This window comes from Nyctibius grandis, chromosome 14 (genome assembly GCF_013368605.1).
Source record: "Nyctibius grandis isolate bNycGra1 chromosome 14, bNycGra1.pri, whole genome shotgun sequence".
In the NCBI taxonomy this organism is placed as follows: Eukaryota; Metazoa; Chordata; class Aves; order Nyctibiiformes; family Nyctibiidae; genus Nyctibius; species Nyctibius grandis.
The window spans coordinates 9,336,312-9,358,289 of NC_090671.1; the positions used below are offsets into that span (position 1 = coordinate 9,336,312).

General features: G+C 41.7%; 1 protein-coding gene across 1 annotated transcript in view; it reads left to right on the forward strand.

Moving 5' to 3' along the window:
* Window positions 1–21,978, forward strand: part of GALNT9 (polypeptide N-acetylgalactosaminyltransferase 9) — a 140,784-nt gene that overhangs the window by 65,699 nt on the left and 53,107 nt on the right. The window contains exon 6 of the mRNA XM_068412768.1: window positions 8,223–8,340. Coding sequence (XP_068268869.1) covers window positions 8,223–8,340 — 118 coding nt within the window. The remainder of the gene's footprint in view (window positions 1–8,222; window positions 8,341–21,978) is intronic.

Sequence of the window (21,978 nt, forward strand, 5' to 3'; positions counted from 1 at the left end):
CAGGTTTATGTTCAAGCTCTTGCCAGACATATACTGGCACTGAGTTGGACTGATACAGGAGTGAATAAGGTCCAAACTCAAGCACTAAGTAGTGTTGAAATCTGATACACGTAAGCAGCTGGCTCCTGAAAGCAGTGATTTTATTCTGAACCTGAGTGAAAAAACCCTTCAATTCAACAGTGCATGAACTGCCCAGAGACAGATGGGACAGGCAGAACAAGGAGGAGAGCACCTAACCCTCACTGACAAATACCAGGAGCACTGAAATTGTGATTGCATAAGTCTGTCTCCTGCAAATTATGAATTACATGCCCTAAAATGCAGAGACATCAACATCAAACCATGAACACTTACCTATCTTCCTGTGAACTTGTGCTTTGAAGGCAGTGATCTAGGAGAGTGGAGCATCCACTTTATAGCCACACTGCACTGATTTCTGATGGGCCTCCGAAGCAGTAGCACCTGGATGGATTTGCTAAAGCATCTGGCTGTGCTGTTATGTTATGCCTGGCTATAGAAATACAGTGTAATTTGGGGGCTTTTAAGTGATATGTCAGCATAAGTATGATAATGGAAAGACTGAACGTTCCAGTGTTACTGAGGAAAAGGATCAGGAAGTCTGTACTTAGAATTGAGACTTGAAAGCACCCATGATGGGAACTTACTAGCTGTAAAAAATTTAGGGTTTATTTTCAAAAGGAAGGGAAAATCAGACTAGTGAGCAAACTTTTTCAAAAATCTCTGTTGATTTGGTACAGATTTTGGGTTTGTAACCAGCTTTCCACAGTGTGTACTGCAACTGTGATTTCTGTTTCAGTCCAGTTTGCAAGGCATGCAGACTGGTACGCATCGATGGTGTTTGGATCTGTGTGTCTGTTCAGTGCGTTCGTAAGATTGCAGGACTGTTCATCAGCATGAAAAGTGCAAGTTCATTTAGTCCTTGCTGACACTGTCCCTCTTAAGGCTTCCTTTGACACTGTCTTCAGCAAATAGCGGGTTTGTTTTGTGTCTCTGTGTGTGTTTTGTACAAGAAAAGGCTAATAACTAATAACCCCATGACTGGTTTTGTGGTTGGTGTAGCTGAATACTTCCTCCCAGATCTCCAAAGGGATTAAAGATTTTCAGTCTTAAAAACACGCGTACCCTGGTATCAGTGAGGATCAGAGCCTTGGCATTTCTGATGTTTGCATTGCATGAATAAATATCGTCAATCTGCAGAATTGGGTGAGACATTTAGAAAGTAGAGTCCAATTCCTGTTTTCTTCTGGGATTATACAACAGACGTGCTTACTTCTTTTCTCAGAAGTTTTCTATTTGAAGCCTGATCCTCTACCTTCTTGAACACTAACAGTGGTGTGATCCTACTCAGAGCCTTGCTGGGAAGGAGCAGGAGCTGTCCCTGAAGTCGGTGGTGCACCATATAAGCAGTCATGTCAAACGCACACCATAAAATGTCAGATCAGCTGTTGTGGCCCAAGTGACAAAGGGGATGTGGCCTTGAAGTGCAAACAAAGGCAAAGAAAGAGCAAGAACAAAGTGTCATATTTTGTAAAGATTTCTGATACAGTTTAAAGTCGGTTATTTTTTTTTTCTCCACGTTAATACTCTGAAATTCAGAACAATTGATGTTCCCCAAATCAGCTTCTGCAGGCAATCCATTTTGCATGTTTGACATTTGAGATGTAAGATGTCTCTAACGTGAAGATTTAAATGAGGATTGTTATTTTGACATGCTGTGTCCATCACATCGTTTTCCATTTGTGTTCCTGAGAACACACTGCCCAAAAACGTCCTTATCATCTGGCAACAAACTGTGTAACAAAGGATCCTATTTCAGAGGGTTTCTAATGAATTTGACTATGCATTGAAACAGGCTGAGGTTTTTTTTCTGTATGCAGAAGATAGTACTGATTTTCAGAACAGCAAGGAAGGTGTCTGGTATCCTGAGCTCTGGCTCTGGCCTGTCTTCCCTTACCTGCCGTGATTATGATGGACTGCTCTGTGTTTGATTTCTTGATCAGCAGCCACTGTCATTAGAGTCGTTAGTCAGCCTCACTCAGCCAAGCGCTGCGCAGCTCTCCATTCTATCTTCCTCCAGCAGCAGCGGTGCATTTCATTGTTGCATATGTTCTCGCTTACTGCTTTAATATGCCAGGGCTTGGTACCAGTAGGAATGTGTACGTACACGCACTGAATCAGCCACTCCGGAAAGCATGTGTGTCTCGCTCATGTGTATAAATTAGCATCTGACATGCCCACATGAAGCGGGTTTGTGCTGGGAGTGTGCGTCCCCATCTCATGTGCAAGTCAGGCCCTGTGCTGGTCTGTCACAGCGATGGTGATGCAGCCGTGTTGGGTCTTCGCTGCTCTGGGAAGAAATCCATCTGTATACCTGAGCTTGGGAAGGGGCTCATCTGTAAAGTCTTTCAGGATAAACCATGCTGTCATGTAATAATAAAGCTGGTGACTGTTTACTGATTGATTATGGCCATCTTTTCAGTTGCTGGTTCACAGGAGCCTGTAACAGAGCAGTTTCTTTTTTATTTGTCCAGGTTCTGACAGGTATCCTGCCTGTTCCAAAAAATATATTTCTGTGGAGCATGAGAGAGTTATTCTACATCCCTATTGCCCTGCCTTTCCTAGCCAAGCGTTCTGGATTGCTTTTTATCACATGCTATAGCTCTCCAAAGGAGTTAACAAACCTTCCCATGATTAAGCTTGTCAGTTATTTTCCTGTAGCTCGTGAGCAGCAAATCAGTCCTTGAGTTCTGTTCTCACAGCTTGTTGTGACTCTTTCTTGCAGAAGACATGAGTTGTAAAAAAAAGTAAATGCTTATGCAAGTACCATGCAGGTTTCCCCACTTGTCTGTCAGGCCAGGGGTGAGGTGCTGCTTAGGAACCCGAACCAAAGAAACATTCTGCCAGGAAAGGTGGAAAACTCAAAGATATGGTGTGTGATGTGTGATTTGAATATCTCTCTCCCCCCCCTTATCCCTGTATATATATGTTTATGTTTATATATTTATTTATAGTTTTATTTGTGTTTGTATTTATGTATTTGTGTGTGAGTGTTTGTAGGTGAGTTGTCTTGGAAATTGGACTTCTTGTAAGGGAGAGGAAGACTTATCCTTGTGGGGTATGTCAGTCTAGTGCTCATCTCTTTCTCCTTCACTTGTTCTTGACGAAGCCCCCAGGCAGCATCCTTCAGTCGCCTGTAAAGGGGAGGAGGGGGATGCACCTGGCTGGAGACACGGATATCTGCGCCTGCCGGAGTTTTGCCGACAGAGCGTGCTCCTGGAGAACTCGCTGTGAATGAAATAGTCGTGACTCAGACCTACAGCAAGTGCCTTTCATTTCTGGCCAACGTGCCCTCTGTTTCTGGTACCCTTTTCCATCCAGTGCCTCTCTTCCCTCGTAGCCACCTGCACCGTACCTGCAGCAGCAGGCAGGGAGGGAGGGAGTGTTTACCACCATGAAGCGCTGCTCTCTGCTTCCTGCCTTTCCCCAGGGTATTACCCAGAGTAATGTCTCTCTCATGTCTCCCTCACTACAGCCATGCTATCAGGTAATTTCCACAAATTGACGATGCTGTATCTTTCTCCAGTGCAGAATCAATACCATTCTATGCTGCATTTTAAGGTTTTAGCTGCAAAAGCCATTTTGCTGTGTTTCCCACATTATCCTTTGAGTGCTGCTGTGGATTATAATTAATGCTTATGACATCCTCAGTTGTGTCAAAAAATATTCCACAGATCAATTAAGTTTCCCAACACCTTTGAGGTGCTGGTAAAAAATAGTACACCTCTAATTGCTATTTTGTGATACCTTCCTTCTAAAAATGGCACTGTTTTACTAGAAAGTCCATGACTTAAGGAAAAAGGTCCTTTTATAAAAAGCACGTGTGGTTTAGGTTAATATATTTTACTCTGAAGCCGTGAAGTGCTAAGAGCGCGCACCTCCTAAGTTGCTGCCCCTTGGCTAGTGAGCAGTGTTTAAGAGATGCTAACACAGTTGTTTTGCTCATATATCCATTTCTGACTTTCAAGGGAAGTCTCTGCTGCACTGTCCTAAACATGGTAGATATACTGGAGTTTTTCAGGTGCTGGAAAAACCCAGTGATGACAGCTAAGTGAGGGTCTCATACTTTTTGGGCAGCAGGTTTTTTTTAAAGCATTTGCAACATGTCAATGTAACGCTGTAGTCCAATATAAAATTATCCACCTACATGCTTAAAGCGCTTATAGGAGTGAACCGTAGGCTTCCAAGCTGCTGAAGCAGTTCTCAGACTTTTACACAGTGTTATTATGTGTGCTTCACAGAGGGAGAAACAGAGGGAGAGGGAGGTGACTCACTGGAGACCAGATGAGTGACAGAGCTGGGAAGAGAGTGAGGGTCCCCCGGCTCTCAGCACTGTTACCAGCTCACTGGGCTGTGCAATCGCATTACACTTGGTTTACAGTTGGGTCAGTCAAAGCACAGGGAAGTTAAGAGCCTGGGCTTGATGAGGACTGAATGCCCAAAACTCTGGTTGAACCTGATGGAAGTGTTGAACATGCACTATGCAGAAAATTCAACACTCTGCATCGTAGGCAAGTTCTTCCATCGCGCCAGGATGTGGCCAGGGCAGAGCCACAGGCTTCTCAGTTCAGCTTCTGGGGTTGCAGCCGTGCTGCTGTGCGGAAGAGCAGTGGCTGCAGGCAGCCAAATTCAGGCAGAGAAAGGCACTGACAGTGGCCATTTTTGGCTGTCTTCTCTGAAAAGCTGGATGTGGTTCCTTCTGCCATCGCACTGCTGTTGTTGCTCATTCCTGAAAACATTTTTTTCTGAATAAGCCATGAAGGCTTGTGGAGTCTGCATTTGAATATATCTAATGAGAAGAAATAAAACCTAGAAGAGAGAGAGGGAGTTGCAAAGCAGTCCTCAGTGGCATTCTAAAATGTATTTCCCACCCCCATTCAATTAACAAGTCAGTGTCTTAATGGACAGAACTGACAGCTGCAAAAATCCTTTCTCCAGAGAGAGGGATTCCAGCACCTGAGAGCAGTCTGCAAAGCCTAGAGGTACCGTTCCTCATTAGGAAGGAAGGAGAAATGTCCTCATGGGAGCATCCTACTGCTGTAAGGAGCTGTCTCCAGAGGATTTGGGGGGGGGGCGGGGGGCGAGGCTTCAAAGAGAGTAAGTCAGCCCAAACTAGCAGCTCAGTTTTGCAAAGCAGTGGTGCTCTAGCCTTCATCCAGTGAAACCTCTGGTTAGCTTTAAATACATAAAAAGAAAAATGAAGAAAGTGGCTGATGTTTCTTCCCCCCACCTCCTTTCCTTTTTTATCGTGGTTAATGCTTAAGAAATACCTAAACAATCCCTCAAAGGCTTATTTCATTTGAGAGCTACTGAATTCCCTTTCCTTGGTCATGTCCTTCTTTTATTTCAGTTTCTAGACTAAGTTTATTCCTTGGTAGCCTAAAATATGGTTTTCAGTGATAGAGGGTGTGACAGTGGAATGTATATAGGATATGTCTGGTCCTGTGTACAGGAGAGCTCTCAGCCTTTTTAGGCAAGTCTGTCTTCAGGCATGAATCTAGGAACTGTAAGCAGGAAGATGCATTTGACCAAATAACTTGAATTTATAAATGTCGTTCATCTTGCAAAGATCCTGGTATATATGTGCATCAACAGAAGATGGATGTGCCCAGCCAGGAGTACCCAGGACCACGTGTGATTTTCATAGAGCTCTGAGACCACGTCTGACCAGAGACTGATTCACCAGAAAGTCTTCACAAACAACAGCACTAAACAGAGAAGTGCTGGAATTTCTTGCACACACAAAAGGGAGACTGTGGGGTATGGGAGAGGTCCAAGCACTGAGGGTGCTAGTGGTGACCCTGCTGAAATTTCTTTGTAGGGTTTGTGACATCTGGCCTCAGTTTCCTCCAGCCTTTTTGACTGAATGGGTGCAGGGATCTGGGTGAAAGCCGCACTTCAGTCCAAAGTCATCTGTGAAAGCCAGATGTTTGCCTTTGTAAATGGCATTGAATCTTGTCCCCCAGCTCATGATCCAGGGAATGCATCTCACTCTGTACAGGTAGAATGTGAGAGTTAATCAAGCTATTTCTACTTCTTTGTCAGAAACAGTGCCGATCAAATGTGTTTCTATCAACAGCTGCCTTTTCCAATTATGCAAAGAAAACATGAAAGGGACTGTGTGCACTGACTGCAGTCTAAGCTTGTAATGATCTGAGAGGTTGCAATGGCTTTCAAGCTGAGAAAAAGTGCAAGGGAGAGATGCTGAAGTGGTACTAGTAATGTGAGTGCTACAGCAGAGTCCATTACAGGTATGTAATAGCAACGCTTCAGCAAATGAACCTTTTCAAGGGTACCAAATAGTTCCTGCCATAGGCTGGACTGTGTTCTGCAATGTCAGGGTATGCATTAGGCCCAGGAGCAAAGAATTGTTTTGTCTAACCATATCTTGGCCATTTGTTTGAAGCCTTTTTAACCTCCTGCTGTAGAAATGGTGAACTGCTGATGAGAAAAAGGACCTGATGTGATAACACCATTCCAGCAGCCACCTGCTGCTACCGGTGGAATCCACCAATACATGGGTAAAAGATGTGTTAATTTTTCCGGCCAGGGCAGTTTTTCACATATGTATGAAACTGCCTCATGAATGTGTTATGCAGATGTCATGGGCAAATACCTTGTGAATAGCTTTCTATACAAATCGAAGAAACTGCAGGTATCTGAGGCAAGAGAGACTTCACAGTGACAATATAACATCAGTGTATTACAAAGGAGACTTCTTAAAATAGGTATTAGACTTTTTCCATCATCTTTGTTTCTATAGGGCATATTCATGGTGGATATATATAAGCTTGGGCCATAGGCAGAGCATTCGCTATTATATTAGAAAATAGAAATTTGGCATAAACCAGAATTTTCCTGATGTCTTTTCACAATAGCACTGTTAGGAATGATGTTGTATCTGCCAGATCGTTCACAATTGCCTCCCTCTCAATGGAAGAGGGAGCACAGCTCCAGAAGTGTTTGGTTTCTCAAACGATTCAGTCTCCCTGATTCAGCAGTCTGGGCTGTCAGGATTCCTAAAATGGGGGGCGGGGGAATCTGTCCCCAGGACCTGGGCACATCCTGTAGATCAGACTGCAAGATGACTACCCATGATCTTGCAGTAGGCACTTTGCAACCTGCAGCTGAATTGCAAATCAAACGAGCTGCAGGCTCTTGTTGGTTTTCCACCTCAATGTTAGTCAAGTTTACATTTTTAAATTGCGGGCTGTAGTAGCAAAACCTAGCTCTTACCTTGAATTTTAAAAAGGCAGGTGGTGTGAACAGTGCAGAGATGCAGAGAAAGTGTGGACAAATGAAACTACCAAATGTCACTAGCTTGTATTGCATTGAAATAATGCTCATGTTCATGTGGTAAATGATCTCAAAATCTGTTGTCATGTAGTGCTCCTCAGTGACAGGTTTCAGAATGATTTGTAAAGGAGAGCAGAACCAGTTTTACACATAAAGAAATTGATGCTCAGAGAAGTGAAATGATTTATCTGAAATCACCCAGTTGGTCAGTGGCAGATCTGAGGGCAGAGTCTCTTCATCTGAAAATTTTTCCTTTTCTAAAGACTGACCTCAGCAAACATAGAAATGTTAATCATGGAACAGCTTCACCAAGGCTGAAATTTATCTGCTAGAGTTGACTCCAGGAAGTTCCTTGCCAAACTTCACCCCATGATTGATCCATGACTCTCAACATGCCCTTACTTCTAGTATGTGGCTAAGGGGATTCCTCTGACAAAGGTTACAGGGTTTTTTTGTGTATTAGTCTTCAAATAAAGTGTTGTCTGGGTCTTGTGCTACTCTGGATGGTGGTGAACTTCAGCTCCAGCACAGAGGTTGTGTCTATAAAACAAAGGAAAAACAGCCTGATGCTTCACTGATATGCCTGGGGTACTTGGCTTCACATTTTGTGCCTGTCTCACAGACAGCTGGTCCAAGCGTGCCTGGCAGTGTGCTAGTAGTTATTTGGGTGGCTCTGGTTCCAGAAGGTCCTCTGTCTATAGCGGGAATGAAGTGCAATATGATTAAATGTAATAGATAAATTTAAAATGTAAACTTGAAGACTAAGAACTGTTTTGTCTGTGTAAATTTGTTATGAAGTGTAGTAACTAATAAACAACTTAATTTTTTGCTTTAATCTCTCTATGCAGGACACCAGCCATGATTGGATGCTCGTTTGTAGTGGATCGAGAGTATTTTGGTGAGATTGGCTTGCTTGACCCTGGTATGGAGGTCTATGGAGGAGAAAACATTGAATTAGGCATGAGGGTGAGTAACAAAGAGACTTTGTGCCACGTCCATTTGCAAAGAAAGACGGGGAGCCTGTGGCCCAACAGAATTGCTGTCTGACTGATAGGCTATTACACGGAAGTAACTGATATTGCAACACTGTCTGCAACTGACAGTCCCAGTAAATGAATGTTCCTGACCTTACTGGCCTTGAGAGAACCGATAACAGTCAGAAGTATGGTTTATTGGTTCATTCTGTCAGTGTCTGAACCCAATGAGACAGATTTTCCCCTTTCCCGCTAGCTCTGCTTGTGCGAACAGCTACACTAAGTCTTCATGTGCTCATTGTGCCTGGACGATGTTGTATGCTTGTGGCCTGGCAGATGCAGTACCAACAGAAAACTAAGGCCAGGCTGGTAGAAGTCAGTTGTAATGTTCTACATACCACACATGATGAATGCTATGTATTATAAAGCTTTAAGGGTCCTCTATAGAGAACAAGAACTACAGGGTACAGGTATCTGATCCTGTTGGACAGGTCAGTGCAAAGCATTTGGGACATCATTAGTCCACCCTGTGCTTCTGGACCTATAGAAGGTTTGATACTTGTGATCCTTTGCCCTTGTTTTCAAGGTGGTGTTTGCCAGCAAGTCCTTCTAAAGTCCAAGGAACATGTCTCTGCTTAGCACTTGAAAATTAGGCCACTTAATGTTGCATGAACACAGTTTCCTCATTATAAAGCTGCCTGTTTAATTATTTTCCCCTTACTCTTTATTCCCTGCTTCACAGTAACACGTCCCTGGTGCATGTAATGTGCTCATTAAAGCATATATTCTGCTCATGGTGAACACTGAACTTTATCTGACTCTTTTTTTCTAAAATGGCTACAAACTCCTTCACACCAATGGGCTGAGGAAGAAGGTCATTGCAGCAAGAGTTTATTTTTACATATGGGTGTGTATTTATTATTCCAGCATTGCAAGAGGGATAGGGTTTGTAATGGGACTGTGTGAATACACTACTTATACCTTAAGGTTCAGAATTCACAGAGGGGACAGAAAAACTGCTACCACAAATCATCCAATTTTCCTTAAGAGGGTCAGGCTATTACCAGGATTGTGTGAACTTTCCTTTATCATTGTGCAGGGCTTTGAGCTGTTTGAAACTTTTTCCACATGGCTGCTCCCAGAATAGATTGAACGCTCTGGCAAAACTCTGGCGTGGCTGATGAATAAGCCTCCTAAGAAATCTGAAAGCTGTCGCTCTTGCTTAGACAAGAACTTGCTGAGTATGATTAGAGCTCCTGGTAAAGAGAGGCAAAGGTTTTAATAGGATAATGAAATGGCACTTACTTGAAGAGACAAGGATTTGAAGTGAGTGAAGACAGGTTTTCAGGGGTAGGGAACCTGTTAAAGTCTGCAGAAACCCAGGATCTAGAAACCAGCTCTCATTCTTTGGGTTGGTTTTTTTTTTTGGTTTGGGGTTTTCTGCCCTATAAAGAATTATTAACCCTGCTGTTTGAAAAAGGCTTTATGAAAGTACAGGAGTATGAGTGAGTTCATTCTGAAATAAGCTGTGTGTCCATAGCATGGATCTGTTGCTCTATGTTTTCAGCCTGGATCTGGCATGGTAAGTAATATACAGTGTCTGCCTCCTAATTTGCAAGTCCTATGCGTGATCCCCTCCTGTGTGTCTTTCAGAGCTGTCAGAAACTAGCAGCGTGAAAATGCACAGGAGCCTTCACCCTTCCCTCTAGGATATTTATAAAATCACTGTGAATTTACAAAGGGGTTTTTTTAAAGTCCAGAATCTCAAAGTAAGTTGCAAAAAATCATTCCTTTCCCAAGGCTTGGTGCACTGACTCACGCAGGGCTATTTGGCATATCCCCTACACCTGCACAGAGGGATGCTGTTGCCCATGTGTGGCTCTGCTTGTGTGGAGCCATGAAAGACAGAAGAGGGAAGGAATAAATGAATGAATGAGTAAAGAGCAAAAAATAATATAATAATAAATAAGTAAATGGTGGGGAAGTGGTGGCACACATTTGGCTGAAAACAGTCCCTATTTAAAACAGCTGTAACAATAATCCTTTAAACTTTTTTGCAAACTACTATCATGTTACTGCTAAAAGAAAAGAGATTAAGCTTGGAGTGTCTGAATTAGATTACATTGCATCTAATGAACCCTCATTTAAATTGTTTTAATAAAGTGAAATAGGGAAAGTCAGTGAAACTAATGAGCTGATTTGGGAGGATACTGTTTGATAAGCCAACTAATCCCCCTTAAATCTGTTATTTATTAAAAAATTATCATCTTGGGTATTCCACTATTGGCTTTTCCCTTTTCTCAGTTCCATAGATGGAAATATATAAATAATTAACCTAAGTGTATTAAGCAGTGCATAAACTGACTGGGTCTACCACGTCTATTGAAAATATTTAGGGCTCTGCAGCTCTTTTTTTAACTCATTATTTCTGTGTAAACTTCATATTGGTTAGAGCTGCGACATCCTCCTAATGGGGTAGCTTTGCCATGAAACCAATGTCTTTTTGCCAAGCTAGGGAGATTCTGGTTTGGCCAAGAAGAAGCACCAGCTGTTCTGGGGCATAGAAGGGAGATGGACACGATTGCAGGCTTGTGATAGTAAGGAGATAGACGGACACTTCTATAATGTCATCTTGTACTATATTTTTCAAAGATGACATTTTCGCCACAAGATGGATAAATACAGGACTGAACTATGTTACGGACAAATAATGCTATTCTCTTAGTGTTCATCAACCAGGTACTGAAGCTGATGGGTATTGTCTGTGAGCACCTAAAAGCTGATTTTGGCCAGGAATTTACAAAGTCAAATAGTATCTGACTCCTGTGAGGATGAGGTGCCCTTCACAAGCACGGGCAACTTGACTTGTTAGCTGCATTCAGGCAAGCACCACACCACTGCTCTGCCTCTTTGTATCCACATGGATCCAGTGAGCAGTGGATAGCCCTGTTTTCAGCTGTGGTTCAGTTGTCCTTTTCCGAACCTGGAAGCAGAGATAAAGAAAAATAATGGTACTTTCTCCTGCAGCAAAGCTGTGGATGTGTCTGTGCCTGAAGAAGACACCCGAAACTCAGGGTAGATAATGTTCATCTTTGCTGCTCCTGGACATCAAATGGTCTCTCTGACCTGTAGTACAGAGAGATGTCCCAATGATAGGAGAAATTCAAGCAATGCTTGAATGTAGAGGCAGACAGGGATCCCTTTAAGTGAGTGTCCCAAATTATGACCCAGTAAGAAACTGCATGGTTTGCAAGTGTCATGTAAGTTCCCTTCCTAGTGGGAGCTACAGACACACTTAATTATTTAGAAAGGGATCATATAAACATTAAAAGCCTTGCTTATGATTTGACCTAATACAGGCAGTTTGATGCATCTTTTTATAGCGAGTCATTAATCATTGCGCTAAGAATCTCTCTCTTCCTCTGGTGCTCCAGTGATAAGGTGAATGAATTGCGGTTCATTTTATTTTGTACCCATCAACCGTAATGGTCAGTGGGAAGAGATCAAGCATTTATTTTAAAGGATGATCTTGTAGAAATCTAATTCTGCTTCCACCATTAAGAATCCAAACAAATTAAATAAAAAATATGTTGCCACATTGACAAGTGAAAGCAAAACTTTTTCTCTTTTATGGGCAGCATCAACTGGCCATACTTCTTTATTCTCAATAGCACTGTGATACACCTCAAAGGAGGGAATCTGCATCAGTTGATGAATTCTTAGAGCTGCTAACTCAGAGATTTGAAAAAAACCCCAAACAAACACCACCACCACCCCCCAAACTAATGACTTACCCAATTTGGGACAGCTTAAAGAAACGTACTGTTTAGGAGGGTCCTGGCCAGAGAAATCAATTAGAGATGGCCCTAGGTACCAGTGGGACAGATTAACTCTATAGTGGATTCAAGCGATGGCTTAGTTCTCCAGCAGAGCTTAGCTGGATGCTTGATGTTAGTTGTGACCTCAGCTCATGCAGTTGTGTCACAGGTAACTTTGGCCAGTTTTGGGAATGGGCAATGGCATGGCCGTGGGAACACACAGTTCATCGAGACTGAAAAGAATTGCCTGAAAACAGGACAAAAGCTCAGATCATTTGCTCTCTTTGCTGTTGTGATTACGTTGCTAATGGTGGCCAAGCTGCTGAGCTGAAATCAAGCACGGGTTACGTACATAGAAATGCAGTCCCAGAAATACTGTGTGTGCACTGTAAAAAAATCATGATGCAGATTCACTGAAATCTCTTTATGAGGAAATAAAGCTCGTTACCTAACAGACTTTCATACACAAGCAAATCATTATACTTTTCAAACTTATGCTATATGGCCCAGCTTTACTTTCTTTAAATGAGATGAACTACATTTTCTCTGAACAGAAATGTTAATGGTAGATTGTTGAGTAGTGAATTCTTGACCTGATTTTATTACTTTCAGCTAAGGAGATTTAGATTTCTTTGAGCAGTCAGTGTTTTAAACGCAAATTCTAGGCTGGCATGCTGTAATAAAAATGACACAAGGTTTATGTATGGCAAACTTTAATTCTGAATTCCGGACAATGCTTTTTACCCTGTGTGATTCATGACACAAGGCCCCTAGTCTTAGAGCTAAGAGATAAGTAGGAACCCTGTTCTGGAGAGTTTCTCAAAATTTCAGGTTTTTTTCCCACATGCTGTGGTAAAATACAAGTGAAAATTGTACAAAAATACAGGTTAATCAAAATGTCTTATTTCAATAAATCCAAAAATACTTCTTTTTTATTTTGACCTTTCCCAAGCTGTAATTTTTAGTATAAATTAATTCAGTTTCAAATGAAAATTTTTTTTAAAAAAAGCTCTTCAGTTTGAAGACATTTAATCACTTAAATGACGTTAACAAAAATTCACAGTTGCTGGCATCTGAAAATGTTGTAGTGCGCTCTGTCCTTAGACATGCCTGTTCACACTGGAGTGCAATAAATCAGCATTTTCAGCATGAAGTCAAATACTATTAAAATGTTTCTGACCAGCTCTACACTGAACTCTGCACTGCCTAAGCAAAATCCTAATAAGTGATGTAATCTACTGTTATTGGAAGTTACTCTGTTGCACAGGTTGCAAAGATCTCTGTGATAAATTTCCTAGGTCTCACCTTCCAGATAAGCCATGTAAGTAAAGGTGTCCTCTTTTCCATCTGCAGTTTAATTTATCATTTTTATAGGCATTTCCTAAGGTAAAAGAATGTTAAGCTCTAAAGTCAAGCATTAAGAAATCATGAAAGGATTGAATTCACAGTGCCTGGATTACATTAATTCGTAACTCCTTTCCCTCTTCAAAATAGGGATTGGAATAGTCTATTCTGTGGTGATGTGCATATATGATGAGCCAGGTCTTCTGCCTGTCTAAATGTTCAGCATCTCTTAATTCCAGCAGAGTTTCATTGATTCAAACACGATGAGATTAGGCTTGACATTTGTATAAAGCAATAATACATTCTGTCTGGAAAAAGAGACAGACTTTGTTGCAAGTGGAGACGCTCATGCAGGCATTAAATGCCAGGCTGCTGAGATCTGGATGTCCGACGTCACCACAAATCGCCACTGTCTCCGTTGCCAGAGTGTGCAACTGCCTGTCCCAAGGGGCTATGCGGGGCGATAACTGCGTTAACAGCTTGGGGAAGGCTGTATCAGCCCCAGTTACTGTGGTCCTGGCTCTGTGGTTCTAACTGGTGCTCGTGCCTCCGTGCAGTGAGCCAGAGATGCAGTGCTGTCAGCAAACAAGAGAACCATGAACTAGCAGATGAAGAGGACAGGCTGAATCCTAGCGTGACAACCGGAGCCTGGTGCCAGGTTTCTAATGTCTGATATCAACCATGTTTCAAACCAGAGGATTTTCCCTGTAAAGGGTTTTCCCACACAAGAAAGAGAGGAATGTGAAAACAGTGTAAAGCAAAGACAAACAACCAAATGATGGGCCTTGGCCTGTTCTGACTAAGCTAGAGGACTTGGGCTTTTCTCCTATCAGATCATTTATACAGTCTTACTTGTACTCTAAATGGGATGCACGATCTTGTTTCTGGGGAGAGAATCCAACTCCCTATCTGTCTGCAATGTCTTTGAATCACAGTGTGGTTTTTTTCTTTTTTTTTTTCTTTTTTATTAAATTGAAGATAACTGTAACCTTGAATGGAAAACAATGTTTTCATCAGAACATAGCGCAGTGGTGCTGTAGCATGAAATTGCCAGCAAACTACAGGACTAGAGCTTGTGAATACCGTTCAAACTCTCTAAAGTGGGAGCATTGGAAATAGCTCAGAAAAGAGCATCTGGCCATTTGGCTTCGATATCACATCATGCTCCATCGAGTGTAACATTTTACGTTACAAACTCTTTCATGTACTAGGACATTATAAAAGCACAAGGCTGGAAATTTCAGAAGGAGATCAACAGCAAAAGAACTGAGGAAAGAAAATGCTTCCTTAGTCTTTGCTGCTTTCTTCTCGGCTACTTTCCTGCAGGTTTAATCTAAATCTAACACAGGTTCCTCTGCAGCAGCAAATGTGAACTGAATGAGAGAGGAAAAAATGCAGAGAAGCTGAGTGTGCTAATTGTGTTGAGATTGAAATAGGTTTCACTTGCCTAATGATGAGACTGAACCAAAAGCCTAGAGATGAGCTACAGCTGCTCAGAAACCTTCTGATACAACATATTTTCTATTGCAAAATAACAGCTCGTCCAGAACTCCAAATGTTCTGTAGAGCTCTAAATTTTGATGCTGATTACTGAAAGCCTGGCTTGGGCTGTTGTGTACCCAGAGGTGCCCAGCTGTCAGTCCTTAGCCAGGTGCCCAGTACACCTGGCAAAAGGCTTCTTTGAGTTTTTGGAACCATTTCTCTTTCAGAACTCTTAAAAAAAAATCTATATATCTATATATCTTTATCCATATCAGTGCTGTGGAAAACATCTTCTTTCCACTTGAAAAATGAAATGCAAAAGTGTTTCAGGATACCAGCTCTTCCCAGAGCAGGGAGATGCCTGTTTTCTAATTGACCTTTTGATGAGCTCCCCAGGTGGTTCTTGTTTTTCTGGGGATGAGAGGTTTAATCTGACTCTCTAGGAAGCACAGAGGGCTCTTAGGATGGCACGAGTCCTTTCAGCCTGAGCTTCTGTAGTTGGAGCAGAGCCTTGGTTTGGGCTAGTGTCCTGTGTGGAGGTGCCTGACCCAGATCAGCAGCCTGGGTAAGTCCTGGAGGACCAGCCAAAGGGTGTGAGACCCACTGCCCAAACTGCTCTCCTTGGCTGTGGCCAGGGCTCCTCTGTGTGGTTGTGTTGCTGGAAGGGTTTTCCCAGATACCGTCCTCCAGGCAAACCATCTCACTTGGGAAAATGTACTTCAGCCTTAGAGGTGTGCTGTCAGATTTATAGGACTCTCCAGTCTTGAGTGAAGTGTCTGGAGGTGGGATTGTAGGCACTGAAATGTATAACTTGTCATCTGTCACTGAGGTGTTACCCTTGTAGGAAAATGCAAGTCACCATTATTTATGATGTTAAACAGAGGCATATAAATCCTTACCACTGGTGAGGGGAACTGTTCTTGTCATGGGAGCATGAGGAAAACAGAGCTGGTTTTTGATGAGTTGTGGGTTTGGATGGGGGAAGTGTTGTGGAGTTTAACTTTGGGTTTGTTTTAATTCTGCCTGGAAAACTTCGGGAGGCATTTTTTACTGTATTTTTTGCAGTCTGCTAAAGAAATGTCTAACTGACTAATAATTATCCTTGCAATAGTCTTGCCTGAATAGAACAAAGCATGTTGAGCTGACCCATGTGACAGATACCTCCAAGCTGAGGAGCAGGGAAGGAATAATGCGTGTACCTGTGTCACTGAATAAAGGTTCACTTCTTGGTGCCAAAAAATTATATCATTATCTGCATTGTGTGTAATGCACAGAAAAAAAGCAATTTAACAGTGTGCGTGAAAGAGACAAACTATTTTCTGTTGAAGGCAGCAGCAGATTAGCCACCAACGAGAAACTGTTAATGCGAGTTTTCTATAAATTTGGGTTTAATGGCCTGTGTAGTGCAATGGGAGTATTCACAACAAAGGAGCCCCTGGACAGGGTGGCTGTGTTGGTTAGCAGGTCAAGGACTTGACCGGGGAATACTTACCAGCTGCATGATCTTGAGGAGTCTCTTTCCTACCCTTACTCCTCAGTTTGCCCATCTGCAAATGGCAATGGTAATATTCACTCTAGAGTGGGCAAAACAGTGCAGGAATGGTAAAGTTACTGTCTCTAGGGGGCAGAAAATGTCCTCTGAAAGGAGTGCAGATGAGCTCTTATTATTTATTTTACAGTTAACATTTCAGAAAGGCACTATCAGCCAGAAAGGTGGCAGGGAGGGGTGGTTCCTCCCCCAAAGATCTCACAGAGGAATGAGACCTGGCATAGAGGGCCTGGAAAGGGGCACAGAGCAGGGAAACAGACCCCTGTTCAGCTGAGCACAGACAGAAAATACAGAGGTGTGAGTGTCTGTGGGCACGATGGCAGTTCATGGCACAGAGTCAAAACAGTGAACAGATGAGAAGTTCATCCGTTGCCACCTTATCTTCCTCCTGCAAGTAAACCCTATAGTATTTTCCCAAGCCTGCCTCAGTTTTATGATCTCTTCCTTTTTGGTACTGGTGGCAGTGAGTGTTTGCTTGCAGTCATGTTGTAGAAGGACACCAGTCATCAATTGTCCAAAAAAAAAAAATAATAATAGTAATTACTCATCCTGCAGAGGTATATTATTTCCTTCAATTCAGTGTCCTTTAAAAGCTTTGGGGGAATGTTTCATGACAATATTTTGGGACATGATGTGTGTAGTAATGTACCTTTAGATCACGTTGGCTGCCAAGAGTGGCAAACGGGTGTCATCAAGTTCCCAACACTTGTTCCGTACTTTTTTCATCATTATTGTGGAGCTGAATTACTGCTTTGTTCCGGCACAAATATACTAAGTCATTTCAGTATGAAAGGAAGGAAATGAAAGAAAAAAATCCAATAAAATATTTAAAGTCTCCCTTAAAAGAGTTCCAAGATTCTCTGTCTCAAATTTTGTGTCCTACATAGGTAAAATAGGGAAAAAGGTTGGCTGAAATGCTTTAGTAGCATGTTTATTGTAACTTACACAGCTCCATATGTAGTTTCACTGCTTGCATACTACAGCCAGTCTAGATCCATACAGACAAATTACCTTTGCATCCTCATATGTCATCGTTTCTCTTCCATGAACCTCAGACTAGATCGCACGACAATGCTAGACATATATATAACATGCACAAATGCGTTGGTCAAAATGCCCATTGCTTTCCGTTGGTAACTTTCTTCCAACATAAGGAAAAGTGTTAGCTATTTAAAGGAAAGGAAAAACAAACACAAAATGGCATGTCTGTCATTTCTATTTGTATTCTAGGCTTAGAAAAGGCAGATCTCACTGAAAAATCCTATTTAATATGACGTACAGAATTTATAGTGTGAGAAATGCAGCCAAGGAGAACCCAGAGAAGCCTCAAAATACGTCCGCAATATCTGTGTTAGGTGCAACTGCGTGTTACGTATTCAAGTGTTTTGACTGTAATAAAATAATGTATTAGCATGTTTCAGTAAAACTGTAGCTGCATATTTCTACCTAAAATGCCACTTAGATTTCCTCTGCGTCTCTAATATAATGTCACTTACCCAATTATCTTCCTATCAGCAGAAAAACAATTCCATAACTTCAAAGCATGTCACACCCAGAATTCCTAGCACACTCTGGGGGAGCAGGTAAATAAGTATGCCTCCATTTAAGCAAGGGGAAACTGAGGCAGAAGGCTCTAACAGTCTCCTCATGGGATGTTTGAGAGTCATTTGACGGCAGAGCCCAGGTTGAAACTATTTGAAATAAACTGTATTGTGTTTCCCTACTAATTGTTCTGAATTCAAAGCCGGAATGATTACTGGAGGTTACAGCACATGCACACGTTAGAACTGTACTTAAAATTCCTATGTTCCTTTAGGGCATGATTGAGTGAGGAGAGGAGGAGGGTGATGGACTTCAAGAGGAATAAGCAAATTCTAAAGCCTATTCCTGAGTAGGAGTGTGAGAGCACATTCAAAGCAGTTCTCTTGAGATCTGGTTTTTGTGTTCCCATTTATCTTGCCACGTTGTGCTGGCAGTGCCTAGTGGGTTGCAGAGTTTCTGATACATCTTCTGTGTTACCCTTTGTGGCTGTATCACCAGCTATTGTCTCTGTTCCCCCTCATCCAAGGAGGGATGGTGGTGTTATTTTCTGTCTTGTCCTTTGACTCACCACGAATGGCCTACGTGGGGCCAGCCTGGCAGTGGTCTGCTGAGGACAGCCTAGGGTGTCCTGCTTGTGCTGCTGCAGGCAGGCATCTGTCATATTCCTTCTCCACTCCTTTCTCTCACCTTTTTTACCCCTCAGGAAGAAATCCATTGACTCCTGAACAGTTGCACCATGGGAACGTGCAGGTACAAGCTGCACTGGTGCATGTGCTGGATTGACTGGTGGGTCTGTGACCGTGGTGTTGTTGAGGTGCCATCTTCCCTGCTCCCATACCCATCTGTCTGTGGTTCAGCCTTTTGTGCTCATGGTTCAGGCATTTGTTGCACTGACATTGTGCCCTTAGCCCAGAGGCGCTGATCTGCCAGACCCAGTGAGCCTCAGATAGCTGCTGACAAGTTCAGCTCCAGTTAGCTGCAGTTCAAGGTCAAATGGGACTTCAAAATATGAATAAATGTCAGGGTTTGCTGGCACATCGATCTCAGTCTTTTTGATTACTGCCAGATCACATGAATAAATTAGCCTTGACAGGTGTGATAAATTGTACAAACTACTGATCTCAAACAGTAAATGTTAAAGAAGGACATGGGAGGCGTGGAGAGGAAAATACCCTCTGCAGATGCTTGTATTAAACAAGGTGAGTTTTGATACAGTGCTCCGGGGGTGATCTTCAGGCAGGAGGAGGCCTTTTGTTCATTTGAGATTCTGTGTCAAGCTGTGGCACGTCTCCTACTGAAGTATTGATTTCCTTTGTCAGAAGGAGTTTGGGTTATGGCGCGTTATGAAGCGAGAGAGCTTCAGCTGCCTTTTCCACCAGTGCCCTACCCAGCCAGGGTGGCTTTCAAACAGCTTGGTCTCAGGCCTTCTGGTTCCCAAGAGTGGACATAGACAAACAGGTCTGTAACTGAAATACAACAGAAGTAGAGGGCGCTGGAAGTAGCTCTTCATATGCTGCAATAATATACTGAACATTGTCAAGCCATGATGTGTTTGCACGTCAGATCTTTGCTTTGCAGGGACTTTTTACTTGGGGACCAACGCAGATGTTCAGAGAAACTCACATGATTTACAGTATATGCTTTCTTCTCTATGATTTCCTGTATAACACAACTGAGATTCTTCGTTTCCTTTCTATCCATAGTTTAAATACTAGCAATATCAATCACTGCTTTTTTTTAAAAATAAGGATTTGTTATCTTTTATTGATTGAGCATGTGAAAAGAATTTGAGAATAGGGTGGTTTTTTTCTGATACCACTTCATCCGTGTCTCTCTAAGAACTTTCAGTTTTCTTAAATCTAAAGTCAAGTATTACAATGCTCCCCAATATAAGGCATATCAGAAATCCAGACTTGTTACAAACATGTCGACTTGTTCTTTTCTATATACTGTTATCCACTTAATTAAGCATGCCCTCTTTCTGCAGCGTCATAAACACATTCTGTCTCCCCATCTTGATAACTCATCTGTGTGTTTGTGTATATAAGTCTGTGTATACATATTTATATGTATGTAGAGGTTACAGACTAGTGCTCATTTTGGGCCATTCCTTCTCTCAGGGCTTCTGTGAAATAGTTGGATTTATGCTGAAACACTAAATTTCATAGTACAGTTAATAAAAAATGCACAATTTCAAATACAGAAGCATTTTTTTTTCTCCAAAAGGAGGAATGTATGGAAGTGCTCTATTTTCTAGCAAAAGAATGAAAGGGAGAAACTTTGTTTGGGCTTCAATCAATTTTGCAAAATGAAAGCAGAACAGAGTCTTTAAATCAGATGGTTTTTAAATTTTCATTGTGAACATTCTGCACAGCTCCAATTGTCTTAACTATAAATACATGATCATCACTTTTGCACATAAATTGTCCCATTAATACATATAATCAATAGCATATGTATAATTTAAAAGGGACTATTATAAATCTGTTGTGTATATGCCAAACTGCCTGGGTGCTGTGATGAACTGATACACCCTCAATATATGTGTAGTGTTAGAATGGAAGGGGTTACAAAAAAGGATTTTTACTTATATAGAAATGCCTTTATGTAGAAATATGATAATGTAGACAGAGGTTGAGAGAGAAGGCTGGGAACAAGAAAAGGCTTTTCCTATTACAAGAGTTTCACCAGAGGGATGGTATCAATCACACACTGTGCATGTGGTCGGGGTGTTAAGAACAGCAATGAGAAAAAGAAGGTAAAATGGGGCGTGTTGATGGGAAGATGGGTCAGACACAGTGCTGAGTGGTAAGAAGCAAACTGCCTAATAAGGAGAATTGTGAGAATGGTATAGAAACTCTTGAAAGATTAGCCAATGCAGGCAGGTGGCTCCGAGCCTCAAAATGTGTGCTTTTCCGATTACTGGTATTACAGGAAAAAAAAGGTTTACAAAGCTGTTAGGAAAAGGATGAAGATTATATTCTGAGGGCCAGGGAAGTATTGTGCTAGACTTAGGAACCAGACAGAGAAGCTGCTAAAGTAAATAGATAAGAGAAAAGCATTAGTATTTCTAGAACTGGGGCTGCTTGAACACATGCCAGATGAAATGAGGAGGGATTTGTTTGTAAGGGTCAAAGCATCTTCAAACTAAAAGGCTGCACAGATTATTAAGGATATTTTTTTGTATGCCTACAAAAGCACTTCTCAGTATTTCCACTCACAATGTCTGCTGTTTTCAGATCATGTAAACATTAATTCTCAAATGGTAAACCTTTAAAGCTTCAGAATAAGCCAAAAGATGAACCCTCAGGGACTTTATTTTGTGCCATACAATATACTATTGTGAAGATGAGTTCACATGACAAATTACAGCTGTGAGATCTGCATATATTGCACTGCTTTGCTCCCTCCTCAGTAATCCACCTGTCCAACCAAAATGCCAATTTCTTAGTAAATTTAGATTTCACTTACATTTAATTTTTGCCTTCTAAAACATTTTGTCAATTGTTGGAGGAGGCTGGGACTTCTTGCAAACTTTACTACAGTCCAAAACAAATAACTCACCCTTTTAGCACTGTGACAAATTCTTTAAAGCATCCACAAAAATAATATATCCTTATCCTCATTGCCAATGCTTTTTTTTTTACTCTTTTATAGTAAATATAAAGAGATCAGAATTTATTACTTCAAAAAATCACACCAGTCTGAAAAAATTACCTCCATCAAATCAACAACCAGACCAGGAAAGACAACTGAACTTTTCTCTCAGCTTGCATATTATCTACCTTGTTCAGAAACTTGATCACTGAAACATTGTCTTCCCATGCAACAGATACATTAGCAATTAATACATATCTGGTAGGTACGTGATGATCCTCTATGGATTTTTATTAAA